The sequence below is a fragment of the Penaeus monodon genome, chromosome 37, assembly GCF_015228065.2.
Source record: "Penaeus monodon isolate SGIC_2016 chromosome 37, NSTDA_Pmon_1, whole genome shotgun sequence".
NCBI lineage: Eukaryota > Metazoa > Arthropoda > Malacostraca > Decapoda > Penaeidae > Penaeus > Penaeus monodon.
In genome coordinates, this window is record NC_051422.1 from 4,083,070 (window position 1) to 4,094,399 (window position 11,330).

The 11,330-nt window shown below is 39.2% G+C and overlaps 2 protein-coding genes across 2 annotated transcripts in view; both read left to right on the forward strand.

The window, feature by feature from the left end:
* The window catches only part of LOC119596291 (UPF0389 protein CG9231-like), a 3,122-nt gene extending 1,404 nt beyond the window's left edge, over positions 1-1,718 (forward strand). Inside the window, exon 3 of the mRNA XM_037945458.1 lies at positions 1-1,718. This exon is cut by the window's left edge and continues 70 nt beyond it. Coding sequence (XP_037801386.1) covers positions 1-159 — 159 coding nt within the window. The 3' untranslated portion in view covers positions 160-1,718.
* Positions 1,719-3,408: 1,690 nt separating this feature from the next.
* Positions 3,409-11,330, forward strand: part of LOC119596292 (coiled-coil domain-containing protein 130 homolog) — a 15,383-nt gene continuing 7,461 nt past the window's right edge. Inside the window, exons 1-6 of the mRNA XM_037945459.1 lie at positions 3,409-3,590; positions 6,804-7,000; positions 8,145-8,256; positions 8,445-8,537; positions 8,670-8,837; positions 9,308-9,427. Of these exons, the coding sequence (XP_037801387.1) occupies positions 3,588-3,590; positions 6,804-7,000; positions 8,145-8,256; positions 8,445-8,537; positions 8,670-8,837; positions 9,308-9,427 (693 nt within the window). The 5' untranslated portion in view covers positions 3,409-3,587. The remainder of the gene's footprint in view (positions 3,591-6,803; positions 7,001-8,144; positions 8,257-8,444; positions 8,538-8,669; positions 8,838-9,307; positions 9,428-11,330) is intronic.

Below are 11,330 nucleotides of genomic sequence, written 5' to 3' on the forward strand. Positions count from 1 at the left end.
CTGCTCGGCTGCGTGTACATGATCTGGTCGGGCAAGAAGGCTCACCGGGAGGGCCAGTCTCTCCTGGTCATGAACGCGGAGTGGCACAGGAGGGTGAACGAGGAGGCGAGGCTGGCCAAGGCGAGAAAGGATTGTCTGGGGGACATGGCAGAGCTGTAGGGAGGGAATTTCTACGTACTGAGTGACGCCGGTGTGTTTTTAGCTGGAGGGATTGTTAAACCTATTTCCCTTTTTGTGTTTCTTGAAAGGCTAAGTGAAGGAGTGGAGGATATGGCTCCGGTGTCAGGGAGAGGCAGAAAGGAAAAGAAACAGCGTGTTTTCGTGGTACGTTCTTCAGATAACACTTTTCAGTGATGGGGAAAGGTGTTTATTTCTTGAACCGTCTGAGATTTTATAGATAGCATTTGAACCATGCTTCGCATCATATGACATAACCAATGGCAAAACTAGGTTTGTACATAGTTTAATGAGGGTTTTTTATGATAACTGGATATTGACTGGAACAATGTCTGTAGAGAATGTCCACAGTCAAGGTACCACTAACCTCGTTACAACAGTGACATTCCATACCAATCCCCCGCGAGATGTACTGTGATGAACAGGCCATTCTAGAAGGCAGAGGTCATGCTTTTCGGTGCAGGAAAGTGTGAGGGCTTATAATTGGACTCCAGATAGGCTATGTGTGCCCATGTCTGCCCCTCAATCGCCCATTTACTGCAACCCATTCACTTCCGAACGGCTGCTCTAGATGTTGGTTCTCACACTTCAGTCCATGGTGGGAATCTTCGCATTAGTGGCGGACTGCAGCTTAGACGCAGGGAAAGTGTGCAGTCGTCTGTTGATTATCGCTTGCAAATGGGTTCTTTCTAGATGACACTTGTTTAGCATCTCAGTCTTTCTGACTCCCAGCTGGATCCATCTTCCTCCTCCATTGTCTTTGAGAAATTAACAATCTGTTATGTACTATTTTATTTAAACAGCAGTGAAGGCATTAATGTGTGTATGCCCCTATCAACAGGCTGTGAAAGAGCAGTTTTTTGGAAATTGTTACCCAAAAAAGAAGAGAAAAAACATAATATCTGTACAAGATTTGACATTGAGCGTGACTGATACAAGTTCGTGATATTTCATTTCACTTCTTAAACCATTATTTCTTTGTTCGTGAATCAGTGGTTTTCCTGCGCTGGGCAGTCTTCCGCACAATTAGCAAAATAGTGTACACAGAAATTACACAGAAGGTATTTTTCTTAGTACTGCCCAGCTATTTTGTACAGAACATACCTTATGGGTATAATAAAAGTGATAATATTTTGCTGTCCAAAAGTTAAGGAACAATAAATACAAGGGTATAGTTATAGCATTTATGTACTTTTTATGATTTTAATTCAGTATCAGTGATTCTTGGAAAATATTGGGATAATATTTCACCCAATGTAAGAGAAGCCAGTTTGAAAATATACAGCTTTTTAGTAGATACTAGACAGGCTTTTCCATGTTATAACTTAATATGTGAGCTTTAATTTACAATATATATTTTTTTATATTGTAGATTTACATTATAACATGTATCACCTTAGGGTGTATCTGATGACAATAATCCATAGTCAATTTATAAGTATAATAAACATTCTTTTTAACATGTGTTTTGATCAAGATATTCATTTTTACTGGAATATGTTTACGTGATGACTACAAATATATCTGTAAGTGAGACTTTAGAATTGACTTTATTATTACATATCAAAGACTATCGCATTAAAAAATATATATTTGTGTGAGCTGTTTCCCCTGACTTCATTAGAAACCATCATAGGTTCCTCCTTAATTTGGTTTTGATATATATTTTTTTTTTTTCGATTTTTTAAATATCATAATCTCTTGATAATTCATTTTCCTTAACATAAACTGCATCTGCTTAAATTGAAAACGAGGAAACTCTTAAGGCGAGAAAAATGTTTTTTTCGCATGTCCTTAAATACAGTTTTTCACAGAAGTATAGTATGTGGTTCATTTTGTTTGATCAGAGGTCTTCCTTTTCACCACAGCACTTTTATCGACTGTTTTCTTTCTTTCTTTACTAAGTTTATTCACATAACAGGATTTTCAAACTGCTGTGGGGTCTTTTCTTTCAACCTTGAAGGACTTGCGCCCCAATCGCTGGGGTGATGATTGGCTCTCAGGCTTTACTGGTACAAACTGAACTAGTATTTCTTAGAATGACAGAATTGATTGTACTGTTCACAAGTCTCATAATGTAAATTTTGATCTGTTATTTCGTTTTACAAGTCGTTTTATGCGAATTTAACCGCAGTAGATGGCTGTGATTATTTAGTGTGCCAAACCTGCATCTGAAGGTAAGATGGCGCAGCCACAAGGATCAGAGAAGCTAGACGCGAGACCATGCGAGACCATGACGCCCACCACGTCTCTTCTGCTAACAAACCGAGCCGGATGATCAGAGGAGTCTGGCGCAGAGATTACGATCAAAGAGGACCAAGTTCTGTTGGCAAGAAAAAAAGAAAGAGTTTGAAATCCTAAAAATTACACTTAATTTTCCCTCAGAGAGCAAGGAGATAGTGGTAGGAAAATATATAAATATTATGCAAATGCTTTGGACAAACTGGTCCACCTGTAGTTCATTTCCATGCTGATTTTTCTCTTCCTTTAGTTTCCTTGCTTGTGCGATGGACGATTACCATCCACTTTTTACCAGAACAAAGAATTTCGTTTTCAACTATAGTAGAGGCAGATTTTTATCAACTCAAAGATAATAATATAATGAGGTCAAGAAGACTTTAATCCCAAGTATGGGTTAAGTGTGATCGTATATTTTCCGAGCAGTTTCTGGGGCTTTGGCTGAACGTGACATGAGGCGGAGGCCATTCTTGTTGTCTATGATTTAAGGACAAGTTCTTTCATGTCAATCAACTCCATAATATCATTTTTATGTCCTCTTGAAGTGAGAACAAAAAGTCCCAGCATCCTTTCACCAGTACATGATGATAAACGAAGACAAAAGTATATAAATAAAAAACAGAATCTTTTTCAATTTTAGTATGGTATATTTGCATGGATTGATGATGGCGACGCCGGTAAGGAGAATGACTACGATTAAGGTGATGGTGAAGAGCAGGAGGAAGACGATGTCGATGATAATGATGATGATGATGATGATGGAAATAATGATTTTATGATGTCACTAATTATTATTACTCCCTTGTAATGATGTTACTGCTGTAATTTTATATATTACATTTATCGGTTTCATAATTACATTGTCAATGGTATGATCATTGATATCACTATCATTACCATCATTATGTCTGTGTTATTGTGAACATAAAGATTCTAATTGTCATTAATTTTGTAATATCTCCGTACTCGTTTGGAAAGAAAATCTAGGGCTCGTACTCCTCAGAATCAGAACGTAAACAACACTTCGTTTGAGTCCAATCAACAGTAACTCCAAAACCCTACGAAAAAAGAAAGACGAACAATCAACAGCAAACAAGATCCAGGGAATATAGACATAGCAAGTCAAAAAACTTATAAAAGAGGAAAGTAGAAAACAACAGCAACACTTCGAGATGGTAAGCCTTTACATGATAAATGCTAATGGAAAATAAGTTGATAAGGGATCAGATTAATGTGTTTAATGGCAAATAATGTTGACAACGCTAATGACCGATGTTAGATTTAAAAATAAAGAAAATTATATCATGTACTACAAACTCAAAGACTTCTGTGTTATCTTTTTTCACTGACCTAGAAACGAAAACAATGCTTTCATATTTTTGAAAACTTAAGATACTATAGTAATCATGCATTATATGTAGGAATGTCGGAAATTATTCAGAACATTTACATGCAAAGGATCATAGTGGTACAGGTGAATAACTCTCATCCTCTACTAATCAAATACATAGAGTTTATGGCACAGGAACCCCGTATGGTGCTGATCCGCATAAAGTCATCAGTATATGTGTTGCACTTATTTTGAGAAGGTTGTACCAACACACAAAAACAAGTGGCTGATCGATGTATTGAGTATGGAGAGTACAAATAAATTTTTACATGTGAAGCTCAATGAAAACAACGTATTAGGAGTGAAACTACCGTTTAGTGATATTTCAGAGAACTCTAAGTTTAGTCTGAAACAATGATTGCTACATATATAAGTTCACTTCTTTATGTTGTCTGCAATGACACTTCTCAAAATTTGTTTTAGGTTTAGGGAAGGGGGTCTATGTTACACCTTGCATATATGGTCGATCTTTATAACAACTGCCACTCTTGCATTTGCCTTAACAGCAACTTTTTCAGTTCCATCTCTGTTTTCATTTTGGCTTCGCAACTGATGTATTTGTTAAATTACTGAGTACATTCATTGTCTTTAAAGATTTCAGTCATGCAAAATGCACCTTTTAGGCTTTAAAATGCTTAAATTTATCATTCGTCTCACTTTGCTTATTTACTGCTAACACCAATGTTTGTAGTACATTTACAGTGCTCGCTACCTGTCAATCTATTTTAAGCATAGATGCCGGTATGTGGATCAGTGCTAAATTCCACAAACTTAGCCCCAAAAGTAGGGGAGGGCATGAAGGATGCCAGGGAGATTTCAGGAAAATGCACATTGTTGGGAAACTATAATGGAGTTTGTAGGTCTGAAGGGCTAGCTGTGGAAAAAGAAATGGAAACAGTCCAGAAACGGCAGAGAATACCAGTATCTGACACCAGGTGGTATTTATTGTTACGTATTATTCTGTCCTGAAGGCAGTGCCAGCTATTGTGTGGATAGAATAGTAGGCATATGAATCTTCCCTCCTGTGTAAAAGTGTCTACAACTGGTCTGCCTTTGGCCTTGTGGCCACATTTCTATAGATATTCGTATGTAGATGTACAGCTCATTTTTCTTCCTATTTTAAACCAGCAATTTCATGGGAACTTTCATGCCCTCCCCTACTATAAGGGCAAAGTTTGTGGCAAGGTTCTGCAGCATAGTTCCTCAAAACATAAGTAACAAAGGGTGACAGGAATCGGTTGGTACCAGTATTATTATGATTGTTCCGGTCTTCTGAACAAAAAATAAAAAATCTATAGCATCTTAATCTCACAGTTTAATGTAATGCCTTCCTTGTGATTGGTCCAAGGCTCTAATCCTACCATGAATACATGGCAAGATTGTCATCCAGGGTGGGGATTGAAGGGTAACAGTTCCCTCTAGAGGGGGTCACAGCTTCTTGCAGTAGATAATTAAGTTCCCATAATTGCATATATTAGGGGTTTTCATGCCATAAATCCTACATAAATCTGTGACATAAATCCTTTATATATGAATAGCAGAGGATGAAAGGAATCCATTGTTACCAACTCTGTCTTGATCCATGCAATTCCTGCAGAAATGTGTAGAGATTGAGAAGAATTGATGCAATTTATAATAACACTTAATTATATTTATTCACCAAAGGGATGCTTTGCAGATACTAACAAATCTACTTGCATTGTCTAATCATTTTGTCCATGGAAACCTCAATAGCTAGGAAAGACAAATTTCAAGAAAAGGTCTGCATCTTGAAATTCATTGAAAATTTTATAATGAGACATTTGTTAATAATTACTAACCAAGTATATTAGCATTAGCTAGTGGAACCTATGAATAAGCACAATACCAAAGGTTGATTTGGTTTACTTACTTTGCTTATTGGTTAACTACTATCATCAAAATGCATGGATTAAAGTATAGTTTATGAATAATAAGCATCATAAGCATTGACACTAAATTGTTTGTATAGGCAGCTTGGATCTTTTCTGAATAAACACCAACAGCACTAGTTAATACAGAAGATAATCTGTAACTGTAAAGTAAAGCTAAGTACTCATTTATCTGTTGCTCTCCAAAAATAGTCAGTAAACTTCCACCACATTTATTCAGTTCTTGTTACTTGGCAATAAGGACTGGTTTTGTATCATCTCATTAAGAACCAAATTCTGTCTTACCAGAATATACATGGTGGAGATTGTTGGCCTTGGCTGAAGCACAGAAGTCATGTATTGTTTGTAGTATGTGGATAAGTACTGATTCTCTCTCTGGCCCTTTATAGGCTAAAAATTTAATATTATAAGCTTATCAGTGTTAGATTAAAATCTGCAAGGAAAATTCATATATTACTTAAACATAAAAACAGCCTTAGAGATTCAATTCTTATTCAGGGTAGTAATAGTAGTAATCTTTTGATTTAGAGTTTTGTCATTACAATGATAATAATTTTTGGTCAGTCAGTATGCAGAGGAATTCAAATGAATGATTAGATTGTTATGTAGTAAGAGTTCCACAAAGGTCACTAAATCTGTTTATAGAATTTTGACTACTTGTTGCTGTAGAAAAATGGAAATTATATAGATATGTGCAGTATGTATAGATCACATCAAAATCATCACCAAAATTTGACCATCCAAATAGCATACTTTTGTTGCTCAATGCCTTTTTTTTTTTTTTTTTTTTTTTTTTTTTTTTTTTTTTTTTAATAAGGCATACAAGTGATTTTTTTCTTGATAGGCTTGGAAAATTACAGCTTTTGTTACATTTTAGAGTGACAATGTTTGTAGCCCTCTGTTCCTTGATGTTTAGCTTACTTTAAAAGAGTATTAGTAGTGTATGTCATGGTTTTACATAAATGGTTTTTAAGAATATCACAAAAGCCACATGTGACATCAATTAGTCTACATATTACAAAGAAAAGAATCCTTATACTGTTTTTAATGCCATAATAGCCTCAAAACTAACTTCTCTTATTCAACAGGGAGAACGTAAAGGAGTCAACAAGTACTATCCTCCTGACTATGACCCAAGTAAAGGAGGCCTTAACAAATTTCAGGGCACGCATGCCTTGCGCGAGCGTGCCCGAAAGTTGCACATGGGCATTCTTATCATACGATTTGAAATGCCCTACAACATCTGGTGTGAAGGATGTGAAAACCACATTGGCACAGGTGTAAGGTAAGGCTTTATGTAACTTACATTTAAGCTTGAATTATATATTGTATTTATTCCACTAATGATCTGCATCTGCTGAGAAGAATGACTGCATGATAGTCTTTTTGATAGTAGAAGAATAGTTAATGGTGAAATTGTTAACAGTAGGAGAGCATAGCTATAGAGAACACATAAGATAACACTAGAAGGTATAAAGGCTGTGGCAGTGGCTAGCAACCTCCATTATCTATATTCTGGCGTGGCAGAGCAAATGGATTGGATCCATTGGTCAGTTTATCATTAAATAAGGAAACAGTCCGAGGTCTGACTTGCCAAAATATGATTGGTGGAGGTTTGTTAGCCAGAGTGCCAAGTAGGGAGGCTAAGGCATTACTGCAAATAATTATCTAGGCAAGAAAATGCACATTTTCTTTTTTAGGATCAGTTTAAAAAGAATAATAAAGACAAAAAGTGAATGTGTTTGGTATTTAGGTCTGAAGATATTGTCTCTTGCCTATATCATATATGCATTGATAACTAGGACAATCAGCATTAACTTGAAAGGTATCTGTTGATATATCGTGTGGGTGGTTCTCCAGCACAACTTCTGTCTGCCACACACACAGTTGAAATGAATCTCAGTAAACAGGAAACTGCTTTATCCCACTTCTCATTGCTTTTATGGAAAGTTTCTTTGAATCCTTGCATAGCTACTGAGAAGTGTCTATTTTTAGGAGAGAAAACAGCATCTAGAAAAGCCAAGGTTCCTCAGTTTAGCCAATGAGCCACTAAGCAAGACACTATTCTCTCTCTCTCTCTCTCTCTCTCTCTCTCTCTCTCTCTCTCTCTCTCTCTCTCTCTCTCTCTCTCTCTCTCTTCTCTCTTCTCTCTTCTCTCTCTTCTCTCTCTTCTCTCTCTTCTCTCTCTTCTCTCTCTTCTCTCTCTCTCTCTTCTCTCTCTCTCTCTCTCTCTCTCTCTCTCTCCTCTTCTCCTCTCTCTCTCTCTCTCTCTCTCTCTCTCTCTCTCTCTCTCTTCTCTCTCCTCTCTCCTCTCTCCTCTCTTCTCTCTCCTCTCTCCTCTCCTCTCTTCTCTTCTCTTCTCTTCTCTCTCTCTCTCTCTCTCTCTCTCTCTCTCTCTCTCTCTCTCTAACCAAAGTTTCCTATTCCAGATACAATGCAGAAAAGAAGAAAGTGGGAATGTATTACTCAACCCCCATTTATCAGTTTCGGATGAAGTGCCATCTTTGTGACAACCACTTTGAGATAAAGACAGATCCAGCTGTACGTAGCATACATCAAGTGATTTTATTGTTATTGTTAAGTATTTACATTCAGAACATATCATTTTGCAATATACCCAGATGTGTAAATGAGATATCCAACTTTGTTTTGATAATTTTTTTTATTATAATATTTCTGTCATACCTAGTCATTTAAAGAAAATATACATCCTAGTATTCCCTTTGAAGAACTTGGACTATGTGATAGTGAGTGGGGCAAGGCGGCAGGAGAGACGATGGGACCCAACTGAAAATGAGCAGGTCGTTCCTGAAGACAAGGGGGTGAGTTATCTTTGATGTTAGGGTAAATGAAAGGTAACATTGTGTGTGATTTTATATAATTAGAAGATGAGAAGGTTAATGTCAGGAAAGTGTATCTGAAGGAAATGTTTCTTATCATAACTTCTTCTGCAGGTCACACGTAAGATGGCAGCTGATGCCATGTTCAGACTAGAACATGGTGTAGATGACAAGAATAAATCAAAAAAAGTAGACCTAACTTTGAGGCAACTAGAGGAATTCCAGACGGAGCGTTGGTTTGACGACTACGGTGCAAACAGAGCCATGAGGGCAGCAATGAGAGTAAGGTGACTGGACAGCTGGGAGTAGAACCAAACTGTCTCTTGATTATTTTCATATTTTTGTATATTATAGTTTGCTGTATTAATTTTTTTTTTCACCATTTACACCTACAGGTGCAATATGGAGCTCAACTGCTATGTTTCCCAAATCAGTCATTCATGTATACCTTGAGCTGGTGCATTCACATGCCCTGGGCAATTTTTACTAGTATATCTGTGTCACACCTCCATGGCCATCATTACTCCCAACACCACAACCATAGCAGCATGGCCATCTTCACCAACATCACATAGGTCCTAATCACTTTCCACACTACCAATGTTGTAACACCACCACCACTCCTGCCAATACTGCATATCATCTGCTTATCCTTTAATGTGTTCCTAGGGATATGCATACTGCTTTTTTTTTTAATCTGCTCTATTGCATGATTGGCTGTGACAAAGGCTTCATACTCTAACTTCTCACAGGTAAAACGCAACGAGGCACAGGCGCAGGAGGCAAAAGATGCCTCATATAATTTCTTGGATCCACTGCTTCCACCTGATGATAATGATGCCAAGCTTGCCAAGCTACTCCAGCTTACACAGGTAAAGAGCATTTCATCTTTCTCGTTTTCTCTTACCAACTTTCTTCTCCTTTCCTTTCTCTTGGTCAAGAACTTCATATGAATATGAAAGAGTGTGGATATGTAACATATTGTGTTGGTTCTGTTCACACAGGTTTAAAATAAACCTCACACATACACACCCACACACGCAGACACACACACAGACACACACACAGACACACACACACACACACACACACACACACACACACACACACACACACACACACACACACACACACACACACACACACACACACACACACACACACACACATACACATATACACACACATACACATATACACACACATACACATATACACACACAGACACATATACACACACACACACATACACACATATGCACACAAACACACGCACACAAATACACTTACGCATACAAACATACGCAGACACACACACACACACACACACACACACACACACACACACACACACACACACACACACACACACACACAACACACACACACTTCTCACTCCCTCACTCACTCACATTCACACATACATACACATATACAAAAACACATACACATACGCCATCCTAACAGAGGTTAGGATGGCGATTTCCAGGCTGAAGAGTGGGAAAGCTGCAGGCATATGTGATATCCCTGCTGAGCACCTAAAGGCTGGGGGTGAACCTATGGCTCGGGGCCTGCATACAGTCCTGACTGCCATCTGGCAGTCTGGTACCATTCCCCCTGACCTGCTGAGGGGCGTGGTCATCCCTCTCTGGAAGGGGAAAGGGGATCGATGGGACTGTAGCAACTACCGTGGCATTACACTCCTCAGCATACCAGGCAAGGTTCTCGCCCACATTCTTCTGAAACGGATCCGCAACCACCTACTGAGGCACCAGAGACCGGAGCAGTCTGGATTTACTCCTGGCAAGTCCACGATAGACCGTATACTAGTGCTTCGAGTAATTGTGGAACGCCGTCGTGAGTTTGGTCGTGGGTTGCTTACAGCCTACATCGACCTCAAGATGGCTCAGTGCATCGAGAATCGCCATGGGAGATCCTGAGGCTCAGGGGAATTCCGACTCAGATTATTGGCCTGATAGCAAGCCTCTATACTGGTACTGAAAGTGCTGTAAAGTGTGGTGGGGGTATGTCGAACTTCTTCCTTGTTAATTCAGGGGTGAGGCAAGGCTGCGTCCTTGCACCAACACTTTTCAACACCTGTATGGACTGGATAATGGGCAGAGCTACTAGCCAAAGTCAGTGTGGAGCAACACTAGGCAATATTAAGGTCTCAGGCCTTGACTTTGCTGATGATGTTGCCATCCTATCTGAGTCCCTAGAGTCACTTGTGGCGGTTCTTGATGCATTTAGCAATGAGGCGAAGCCCCTAGGCCTAGAGGTCTCCTGGACCAAGACCAAGATTCAGGACTTAGGAGGCCTGTTAGGGGAACCCGTTCAGTCGATCCATGCTTGCGGCGGGGACGTTGAAGTTACAGAAAGTTTTACATACCTTGGTAGCGTAGTCCATATCTCTGGGTTGTCAGACCAGGAAGTCAGTAGACGGATTGGTCTGGCAACAGGAGCCATGAACTCGATCAACAAGAGCGTTTGGAGATGTTGGTACCTATGCAGAAGGACCAAGCTGCGTGTCTTCAAGGCCTTGATACTGCCAGTTTTGCTCTATGGAAGTGAAACCTGGACGCTATCCAGTGTCTTGGAGTCTCGTCTTGATGCCTTTTGTAACAAGTCCCTTCACTGGATCATGGGGTACAGTCGACAAGACCACGTGTCCAACCGGCGGTTACCGGTTACCGGCATGGGACCTGTTACTTGCATAATCCGGGATCGCCATACATAGGCCCTTCACCCCGGACGACCCTGGGGTACAGTGACAGA